Raw genomic sequence first — 11,250 nt, forward strand, 5'->3', positions numbered from 1 at the left:
TGCCATCTAGTGAAAATTAACTGATTAACTTAGGCACATTAAAATAAAGTATTATTTTTACTTTTTTAAAAATATCCCAGGCCTTTACCTGTGGTGTTTTGATGAAGTTTTAAGCCCTTTAGGGCAGAAATAATTTTCATTTCTTTTCATCTTGCAGAGTGCCAAAGACACTGGTTGATCTTGAAAAAGTAATAAATGTTCCATCTTAAAATGATACCTTAAAAAAATTCAAAGAGAGAACATCATCTTGAGTTCGTGTTGTGTAGAAATGTCACAAAAAACAGAGGATTTGCTATTGATCTGCAGTTGGCAACTAGGCACCAAGTAAAAGTCTTCTGTTTTTCTTTTTTGTCCTTTTGCAGATGCGTGCTCAAAATGGATCATCACTGTCCATGGTATGTCCTAGATATTGGCGTGTAGTTTTCTGAAAAGAGAGGCTGTTTAAATACATTTCCACAGAATAGTGTCTGTATGCCTCTCTCATTTTTAGGCCATGCTTCTCTTTATGTTGGGAAATTGATACAATAATTACACTATGAAATTGCCCGAAACGTGTGGTATTTTGAAAGACAGATCATTCAGGTTTGTTCAATAAACTATGTGTAAAAAAACCTGCTATATCGATATCATTTAAACTACAATACCTCATTCACTCTTTGACTGTTATTCACATTTTAAAGAGACTTCAACTTAGCCTTTAATTTGGGTATATAATCACTTCAGCATGCAGTTACTAGTTGATTTCAATAACAATACTTGCACGCAGATTGTTTCTGAAACGATGCCTGCCTCTGTGCATGGACAGAGACAGTTTGTGTAGAATGGTGCATGGATGAATTAAGCTTTATACTTTTTGAGAACTGCTGCCACTAAATTTCTTAAACTCCTTTTTAAAAAAAAAAAAATAAAATACTTCAGGAATCAGAAGCAACACAAACATTTCCCTACCTGAACCTCCCTGCTAATCCTAAACTGTAGAGGTTTTTTCAAACCTGAGTTTTGAAACAAGCACCTACTATTTTTTTCTGCTTTCTCTTTTCCTTTTTAGAGTTATCCTATGCATGGAGAACTATAATCAAGCTTGGTTTTATTTGTTTTGTGTGCAAACAGTCAAGCAGTGGGGAATCTGACTCCTGAGTTTTGCAGATGAATAAAGTTACACAGAAATCCCAGATCTGGTTGCCTTGCAGACGAGAAACAGACACTGAGTGGTCACAGCCTGTCTCTGTGACAAAGTTACCACTGGATCCAACGTTAAAACAGATTCCAAAAATCTGAACTGGCCTTTTACCTGGAATAGCAAGTCTTCAAGTGAAAAGCAAAAAGACTTCAGTTAGATTTCATTTTGACCACTAAGGGGAGCTACTTATTGACAAAACTGTTGTATAGTCCAGAGGCTCAATAAAACCAAAAAAATCATAGTACTCACTGCGTTACAACTGTGTGCTGGACATCTCCTGATTTCAACTTTGCTTTTGTTCTCTAGGGTGAATAACTGCATTGGATTTTCTAACTACAAATTCTTTCTACTCTTCCTAGCCTATTCTCTGTTGTATTGCTTGTATATTGCTGCAACAGTCTTCAAGTATTTCATTAAATACTGGACAGTAAGTTGTGAAATCTGGTTACGTTTTCATATCCTGTGGGTCCTGTGGGCATTAGTCACTCTTGTTACTTTTTTGTTTGCGGTCAGTGGAGGTTCCGCATTTCTTCTGTAAGATATTTTCTTGGGCCCTTTTTTGAGTCTAACTCCCATTAGATGTCTGAAATGCACAAGGCGAGAAGCAAACAGACGTCAGGCATTTCAAACTGTAGAGTCAGCTTCTGGCAACGAAGTGATAGCCTTTTCCTGCTCTTGCGTTTGCATGGGTGTATTTGGTATCAAAGTGTAACATCCTGGCACTGATCTGTACGTACTTAGTGAACAATATCAAAACCCTTGTTCATTTTCTGATCCCCGTATGACTCCTTGCTCAATTTAAAAGTTGACTGAAATGAAGTATGCTTCTTATTCAGTTACCAGTTATCACTCATATGCAGACAACGCCAACTGACAGCTCCACTCAGAGACTGGCCTTTTGCCTCCAGTTTTTTTTGTCCCTTCTGCTGCTAACTCTGTACGACTGTGTTTAAGTAACTTAACTTTGCTGTTCGTTAATTTATTAAATGTCTGTTGTTTTAATGGCTAATCACTTCCATAAAATGCCTCCTGAGATGCTCATGGGCTGCTCACTGGGATTCTTTCATATGCTGAGAAAGGCACAGAGACTTGATGCTCTGTGGCTGCACATATGGGACGTGCAAAGGCTGGGAAGTATTTTTTTTCCACTTTGTAAACACAAGTATTTGTGTACAAGTTTGAGAATTCCAAGTAGGCGTTTTGGCGGATATCTGTCTTCTCTCTAGAAACAAGAACTTCAGCTTTTATTTGTTCTTATCACTTATTCTGCATTGCTTTTGTTTCCAGGGTGAACTGACTAACGGACGTTCCAAATTTCATGTCCTTTTCCTTCTCTTTGTGGCGGTCATGTTCTTCGTAAGCCTTCTGTTTCTGTTTGGCTACCATTGCTGGCTCGTTAGTAGAAACAGATCTACTTTAGGTAAGGCTCTTGTGTCTTACTCCTTTAGTGTTAGATTGTGCTGTAAGAAAAAAAAAAAAAGGGCATTTGTGTTCTAGTTCTGTATGTTCCTGCTGGATTATGAGGGGAGGAAGATGTAAGATCTTAACACAGTGCTGCAGAAATTTGTCACTTCAGATGAGCTGTTTATTAGTTCGTGTGACAACAGCTTTGTTAGGGAAATGAGAGCCTTAAAGTGCAGAAGTCCACTTATAAAAATGTTATGCATGTATATAACTGCATTTGCTGTGAGGTGAGTGCAGCTTTTCCAGGAATAATGGTTCTTTATCCTCGCATGCTGGAGTGCATCCTAAAACAGCTCAGTGAGGTTGGGAAAACAGTGTCCGTCTTCATTGACAAAGGCAAACAAGTTATGACTGTCAAACCAACGAAATGAAAATCTGAAACAGATGATTTTGTCAAGTGAATTCTTTCTCTTTCCTTAGATGAATGTTGTTCAATTTTTAAAGCTTTTTGGATAAAGTTTTATAACAAAACAGAGCAAATGTTTTATAACAAAACAGAAGAGTTTGAGCAAATATTCAAATTTTGTACAGTTATTAAACTCATTTCAAGTGTCACTAAAGCTCATCTATCCCAAAACACCAGACCTCAGCAGCAGCTTAGAAGGCAGATAATCATATTGTTTCTAGTGCACTCTTGCTTCTCCTCCCCTCTCTTTTCTTATGTCTCACCATAACAGAGGGTCTATTTGCATATGTTTCTTCCTAATGCTTGTTCATTATATCATTAATGAATGAGGCAATTTAAATCTCCAGTGCTGCTTCTGAAGTATGCATTAAAGACCAGCCTACTTAATTCTGCAGATTTTTTACTTGGAAATTTCAAGGCCAGGCTGGATGAAGCTTTGAGCAACCTGGGCTAGTGGGAGGTGTCCCTGCCCATGGCAGGGGGCTGGGACTGGATGATCTCTAAGGTCCTTTCCAACCCAAACCATCCTGTGATTCAGTGAAATTTCTAGCCACTGAATTTCAACAAGTCTCATGCAAAGATCTTTTAACTATTCTCTAGATTAAACAAACAGTTTGTAATTGGTTTGACTCTTCCATATGGTTCAGTTGCAAGGCCAAATTCCTACCTTCAGTTCGAAACTATTTACAGACTGGCAAAATGAAAATAAATATTATTTGCAAACTGTGTATCTTTGTAATGCTAGTTCATAATCTGTTAAATCACGTTGCCTTTAGATGGCTATAACACGCACAATCCTGTTTCAGAGTATTTGGCATTGATTTTCATTTTTTCACTGAAATTCCATCTGTGTGTAGAGGCTTTCTCAGCTCCAGTGTTCCAGAATGGCCCAGATAAAAATGGATTCAATCTTGGCTTTGTAAAGAATCTTCAGCAAGTGTTTGGAGAAGAAAAAAAGCTCTGGTTACTACCTGTTGCCTCTAGGTAAGTATTAATCAAGTCAGCATTAAAAGCTGGTACAATTAACTGAGGGACTGGTGTGTTACACCTGTTAACATGTGGCTTGGCTGACTGCTGTTGCTCCTTGTTGTAAATGCACCAGCAAACATCCTCTGTGCTAACCCTGTTCACCACAAGTCTGGAAGGGAAAGGGTCTTGAGGGCCAAGTGCTCTGCACAGGGTGTTTGAGCTTGCTTCCTGGACTCCTCTGCCTCTTACCAGCTGTAATGAAGAAAGCTAACTCTGTCTCACCAGTAAAACTTGGTATCTGAGCTGCCACAAAAAAATAAACACAGTATTTTTCAAAACTTGAAAATAATTTTAAGTAAACACTGGCAATACAGGCAAAACTTTGTTTGCAGATAAAACGTGTAGAAATTTACTTTTTACAGCATCTTTCTCTGCCTTTTTCCGTGCAGCCAGGGTGATGGACACTTTTTCCCAATGAGAGCTTTGTGTGAAGCTCAGAATCCTCTCCTAGCAAACGAAGAGCAATGGGAAGATGATGGAATGGATGAAGAGCCTCATGGTAAGGTAATGCTAAAGGAAATCAGTTGTCTTGACCTACAGTGACTAGTGGATGAATTATAAGAGCTAATAGAATTAAAAAAAAAAAGTGTTGGCTAAGTCACTGGGCAGCTCTGACCTGACTAATGAACACAGACTGAAAATAAGCCCTACTTTGGTGTCAACTCTATTGGTAGCTTTCTACTTGTCTTGAAGAGAAATATTATAATCTCACTCTTCTTTTCCCTTTAAGGAATGGTTAAAGCATTAATTAATTATCATCTTACTATAATTAGTGGATCAAGCAAGTATACTTAGAGAACCAAAGAGCACTGTTCAGAGACATGATTTCCCTATTCGCACTCTTTCTTGCCTCAGAATAGTTTTCAGAAGCTCTGCTGCCAACGTTCCCTTTCAGGGTGTACACTGCAGTCGTGTGTAGTGTGAACCTGTGAGGGAGGCTGCAGGCTTGGTTAAAGGGTGTAACAGGAACTTCTCACGTCAACATTTGTATACGTGTGCAACGTACTGTGCAATGAGCTCTTGACTCCAACAGCACAGCATTTGCTGCTCAGGCTCCAGTTGGGTCTTACCTGCAGCTGTTTGTTCCAGTTATTCCAAAATAAACAGTCGGTGTTTTTCCAAGGCACGCTTCACATACTGCTGGGAAAATGCGTTCTCCGGGATTTTGTCCGTAGGACTGAAGAGGCTCTTTTCAGCTTTTCTTCAGATTAACTGCTTTAATTAGTTCATGCATGTGCATGTTAGAAAACTACCCATTCTTCCTGGTTTGTTCTGTACATTTTGGCAGTTACAAGGTACCACAAATTGGCTTAAAAAAATAACAAAGTATGGCATTTCTGTGTATTGGCTTTGATGCTTAAAATAACTCCTTTAGGAATGAGTCAGAACTTCTTCCAACTCTTACAAAGTATAAATATATTTATATATATTCTCTGGAAAAAAATTAATTCTTAAGTTTGAAAACATTTGACAGTGAGATGATTTTTGGCCAGATCAGACACCAGAATCTGAATCTAGAGGTTATATGAAGCCCCGTAGTTTATAGTGCTTATAAAATAAATTACATTTACAGGCAGTTGGACTAGATGATCGTTGTGGGTCCCTTCCAACTGAAGTATTCTGTTCTATTCTACTAGTCTTTCTCAGTGAAAAAATAGTTTGTAATCTTATTCCAAGAAGCTGTAGAACTGCAATATTGGTAAAATCAGAACCTCTTGCTGTAAAAGCCAAACGAGCCTGTACGAAGGTACAGACAATAAGGCGGAGCACGTGCTGTGAGCAGACCGCTAGCTGTTGGCATGTGGATCTTGGTCCATGATTGGAGAAGTTTTATTTTTTTGCAGCGGCTGGGAGGTAAAGGTGGGAACTACACATAAAAGACTGACGTAGATAAGGAGATTGTGTCCTTTGTATGTCTGTGTATGTCCATTGAAAAAGAGGTATGAGCTGCTTTCAGGCTGGTTTTAAACACTCTCCACGTGGTTGTAGGCTGCTCCTAGATCGACCCTGAGCCTCCTCTTCACCAGATGAAACAAGCCCAGCTGCCTCAGCCTCTCCATATGGGTTTAAAGTAGAAATTTCTGAGCTGCTTGTGTATGGCTGAAGTCTAACCTCCACAGCTTTCACTTTTCCAAGCTCTGGACTGAAACTGTGTGTGTTCATGGACAAGTTTTTATCTTGCAAGTGAAAATCTTTAGGAATAAAGTTATCGTGAGTGCCTGAAATGTACTACCGTGTATTCCTACCCCAGCTGTATGATCCAGCGGTACTCAGAGAATGTGATTTCCTGGTTCGTTAAGCTTCATACCCCCACTCCCATCTGACAGAAGGGTTTTAGGAGACTCTGTTGTAGGCACAAATGGTGTTTTACTCTTCCTTGTTTTCTCACTGCTGCTTTTTTTTTTTTTTTGTAAGGCATCAACAAAGGAAGTGCTCTAAGCTTAGAGTCTTCAGATTCCAGTTTACACAATCGAAGTAAGCCAGCATATAACCTCTAATCAGAAAGGCCTGAAATGTTCCATTAAAACGGAAAGATCTTTGTTTGCCTTTCTGGCCTTAAAGCTTGTGACACATTTATAAAATAGATAAAGCCAATAACGGAGTAATCTCAGTTTAAAAAACTGTTCAGTTAGCTCTGCCAAGTGGTTGTCTAGTTTTATTTGGAATGATTTTTAAGAACACACTCCCACACTTGGTGAAGAAAATATCCTCAGTGAGAAGAACAGATTTACTTACCTCTAACTACTTTGTTTTTCATTCTATAGATTCTGGTGAAGCTTCATCCCTTGCCATAGAAAGGGAGACATAGCAGTTTGAAAATGCAGCAGTATTAAAGCTTATTAAATAAAGGTCAGTATTTCTTTTTTCATTACCTTCCAAACAGCTGCTCTGGAGGGAAATTGGCAGGTAATGCTGGACAGGTTTTGACTTTAACAGCGGCACATGCCACAGCGCTCGGGCAGAACCATCTAACATGCTGAAGGCTGTGGCGTGCAGACCTTCCCGCTGGGTTTGGACTGGCGCAGTGGCGATAGCGGCACAGCTCCAATAGCAGCATGCCATCCAGGCCCCCGTGCCCGCTGCAGGAACTCTCACCAGAGCATTGTGTTGATGCATCTGCATGTGGTGGTGTTCCACCAATGCTTCTCCATCTTGTCCAGAAAGATGCTGTTTATTTATTTTATTTAAATTTCAGCTTCCCTCTCAGGAGTCACCATCCCTTCTCTTGGCATGGACTTCAGATTTGAGGGGCAGAAAACAAGTGGATCTTCAAGATGAGAAAACATCATGAAGTATCGTCTGATGGGAATCTGCATCTTAGAGTGCTTCTCCAGAAATCCTGCTACACAGATGTTTCAGGGCTTTATAAGTTTAAGTTATGGAGTGAACAGAACAGTTTTACAGAGTGATTCTGGCCAATCTTCTTTGGCCTGCTCTCTTTATTTTATAAATAATATATATTTTTTATTCAAAATAGGTAAAACGTATGGATGCGAGAGCACTTCCAAAGGCCTTTTCATTTTGCAAACATCAGGGACTTGAATTCTTGCAATCCTTCCAAGCCATAATATACCTGGGGATGGTATTTACTCTGACTCTCCAACCTTCTCTGACAAGTGGCATTTTCTAACGTGTTTAAACTTCTCAGTTCAACTCAATGAGAGACAGACCCACTTAAATTTGGCACTAAATTGATAGCTGGATGTAAGCGTGTTGAAAGAAAAAGTGCTGAACGCACACGTATACATGTGCAGCTGTGCATAAAAATAAAATATTCACACTGCCAGGATCAAGATTCAAGAATACTGTGGCCATAGATTTTTTAAAAATTTTTTTAGGAGAGTGTCAATTATCTTAGAGTTTGAGTTTTAGTGCCCTTGAAGCCCAATCCTACTTGCAAGCACCTACAATGCAAAAAGGAACTTTGGACAGGAGTTTGCATGAGTTTCTTGGGTTTAAATTGACAGTTTGCCCTGTGATTAAGACTATTATCAGCTCATTCCTGGATCAGTGTTTGATGGAAAGTTGTGTGTGTGTGTGGAGTCAGAAAGGAAGATGTAAATTCAAAACATGTGAGTTGGAAATGTGCACTGACAGTTTAGCTCCAGCAGCAGTGTTTGGAGTCTACGCTCCACAAAGGTGGTTTTAGTCCCATAGGGCTGACGAGACAATTGGGGTATGGGATTTTTCCAAACTTATTCTGAAGTAAATGCATTGGCTGGTGGTTTAAAGCTTTTTCAGCACTAAGAGGTGATCAAATTTTTTCTTTGACTCCATTTGCAGTCAAAGGAATGTATCGCTGTTTTTATTCTGTGGAATGGAACTGCAAATTTGCTGGCAGGATTGTATGTATTTTTCTAGACCTGAGTCTTTTTTTATCTGCATGATTCAGACCTGGCAACTCCATCACTCATGTCTGAATTAGGTGCATGCTTGAAGTTAGTGTACTGCCTTTTAAGGTAATTTGTTACCATTTTCTATCCCATTTTTGTGTTCATTTATCAGCCATTTGTGTTGACAGTGGCTACAGAAGCAGTTGTGCGTATCAGGAATGATTTAAGTATCTGTTTGGTGACAAAGACCTTGCTTATGTACTAAACCCTTTTTTCCTGTTTACTCTGCCGCTGCTACTAGTGGAAATGTGTTCATGAGACAGATGAGAGTCTTGCAGAGATTTTTCTGTCCATAAGAGTAGATGTTAAGTACCTGGTATAAACTGTGCCCTGCGGACAGATATTTTCTACGTCAGCCTCTGTAGTTTGGTGTAGAGCAGGCAGCGACCTCACGGAATGTCTTGCTGCTGGGGTTCAGTTGTTAGGAGCCCGGGTGAGCCTTCCCTTCCCAGGCTGTGTAGTTTGTCTCCTCCTCAGAGGGGGACTGAACGCTCTGCGTGTTCCTGCTTTAACCACGTCCGCTGGGTGCTTCTGTCGTTAAACGCCTGTTGAGTGCTGCAACTGTTTTTCCTGTCAAACTGAAGCTGCATTTCTGATGGAAATCTCGTGGTGACCTTCAGCTGTGGGTGATGAAAGCCAGCGGCAGAATTCATCACCTCATTTCTGGCACAATGTGTTCTGGAGGGGATCTGGAGAGGAAGATGGCAGCCAGGCACAACAGGAAACGTACAGGATCTGTCCCCAACAGAGGTGCTGTTTGTGCCTTTTGAACCTCTGAATTCCTTGTATAGAAAAACAGGAGGAGGATTTGGTGACTTTCTGTCTCATTCTGTCAGCTGAGGTGTATTTTTAAGCTAGGAGTGTCTGAGCTGTGTCTGAAGCTGTGAGGATTTACAGGCATTTTCTGAGCAGGTTCTTGTACCCTGTCTGGATTTGGTTCTGGTGATGCCAGGAGCGCCTCTGAAGTGTTGAACACAGCCATGGTTTTGTTTGCTTAAATCAGGGCATAGACGCGCTAGAGTTCAACCCAGATACAGCACGTTCTGCCTGGCCCCTTTGTTGTTTGTGTTTCAGCATTTTACAAATGCATTTTGCGTCCCTCGTGTGAGTGAGGGCTTGTCTGCTATAAGCAACTTTTCCAAGTAGATGTCAAACAAAGGCTCTTGCTGGATTTTACTGTGATACCTGCCACTGTCTCACCCCTCTTCTCCTAGATTAATGTTCCAAAATAACTGACCACTAACAACCACCTCCTTGCCTCTCCCCCCTTCTCTCCTGTTTACATTCAGGTACCTTGTACTCAAAAAAAAAAAAAAAAAAAAAAAAAAAGGAGAAAACATCATATTGATGTTTCTATGGATAGTATTGTGGTCAGTCCTCTCCTTGGCCAGTGAGTCTTGTCCAGGGAAGCAGGACTGCCGCCAGCCTCACGGCACTGCGACCGTGTTTTGTCTCTCACTGAGGTGATACAGTGTGTTTTTGGAGTAGAAACAGGAAGCAGTACTGTACGTTTTTAGTAGGCTGTACCTAGTGCACGTGGTGTACTGTCGTTGATAAGAAGCAGAACCTTCCTTCCTAGCAATGAATGTTTACTTCCTGGAACAAACCAGAAATGGGATTCAGCAAAATCTACACTAGCTGGAGTTTTTTACTTCTCGATTGCTGGTGTGGACTGAAAGCACAACTTAGGATTAGTTACCAAACCCAATGTGTAAAGTCTGTAACAATATGAATGTAAAGTGTCAGGGGGAAAAAAAAAATTACCTTCCTGGAAGTTAGATATAAAGAACGACACGCTAAGGTGTGCTCAGGGACCCGCTGCCTCCTGCGTCGTCGTTACGCCAGCACAACAGATTTACTGTGTGCGTAGCTGGCTCACTCACAAAAGCGTTGAGTTAGCAGGCTCAGGAGGTGCTGCTGACCTTGTGTATTAAGCCAGAATTAATTAAAGGGTCACATTTTCATTTTGGTGACTCCTGTGGTAGAAATTTTTGAAACTGATCCATAGTACTTGAAAATAACCTTGATCTTATTGATATTTTTCCAGTGCTATCAGCTTCTGTTTTGTTACAGAACACTTGCAAAAATAAACTCATTCTGAAACCATCCGTGAAAGCCTTTGCCTGGCAGAGTGGCTTTTACCATTAAAAGCAGCGGCAGCTTGGCAGCGACAAGCACTGTGAGGCTGCGACATTACCATGTACTCTTCCAGCTTCATGCTTTATTTCCGTTTCTGGAAATTAACACCGAGATCATACCCACTGTTAGGCAGTTTTATTCTTGTTGTATTTTTTGCATCTCCCTTTGAGAGTCTTTTCTCTTCCTCCTGAATCTATAGTTAAAATATTATCAGCTTTCAGCTGTTTGTGCCAGTATTTTGGGTACTGTAGGTGTCACTTTAAGCAGTTGTGCCATGTATTTTATTTGTAACTAATTGTAATGTTTGTCAGGTATCGGGTTTGTGATTCTCATCATTCAGCCTCAGCTTGCTTAGCTCAGAGCAGTGGGATCCAACTTCCTGCATTGCTTTTCTCTTTCCTAAAAATCTTATTTCTTCATTTTCCTGCTTCAGTTTGGAATGTAAACCTTGTGAAATAAAATGTAAGTTTACATTTCAAATATGAGCCTGTAAGTTGGTTATGCTTCCATGATGCTTAAAATGTTTTTTTCTGCATGAGGTTTTAAGGTTTACAGCAGCATTTGTAAAACTTTAGTGGATAACAGTCACTAAATGCTAGTATCACGGAACATGCGGGCATTTTACCTGACAGCATTCC

General features: G+C 40.2%; 1 protein-coding gene across 1 annotated transcript; it reads left to right on the forward strand.

Annotated features, from left to right (window-relative positions):
- Nucleotides 1-362: 362 nt before the first annotated feature.
- Nucleotides 363-6,888, forward strand: LOC104467455 (palmitoyltransferase ZDHHC15-like; the record flags this gene model as incomplete). Its single annotated transcript, XM_010081241.1, has 6 exons — nt 363-395; nt 1,487-1,607; nt 2,468-2,600; nt 3,908-4,034; nt 4,469-4,578; nt 6,845-6,888. Coding segments are annotated over 6 exons (568 nt in total), but the record flags the coding sequence as incomplete, so codon positions are not given.
- Between the last annotated feature and the right edge of the window lie 4,362 nt (nt 6,889-11,250).

The sequence above is a fragment of the Pterocles gutturalis genome, unplaced genomic scaffold (assembly GCF_000699245.1).
Source record: "Pterocles gutturalis isolate BGI_N339 unplaced genomic scaffold, ASM69924v1 scaffold14504, whole genome shotgun sequence".
Classification (NCBI taxonomy): domain Eukaryota; kingdom Metazoa; phylum Chordata; class Aves; order Pterocliformes; family Pteroclidae; genus Pterocles; species Pterocles gutturalis.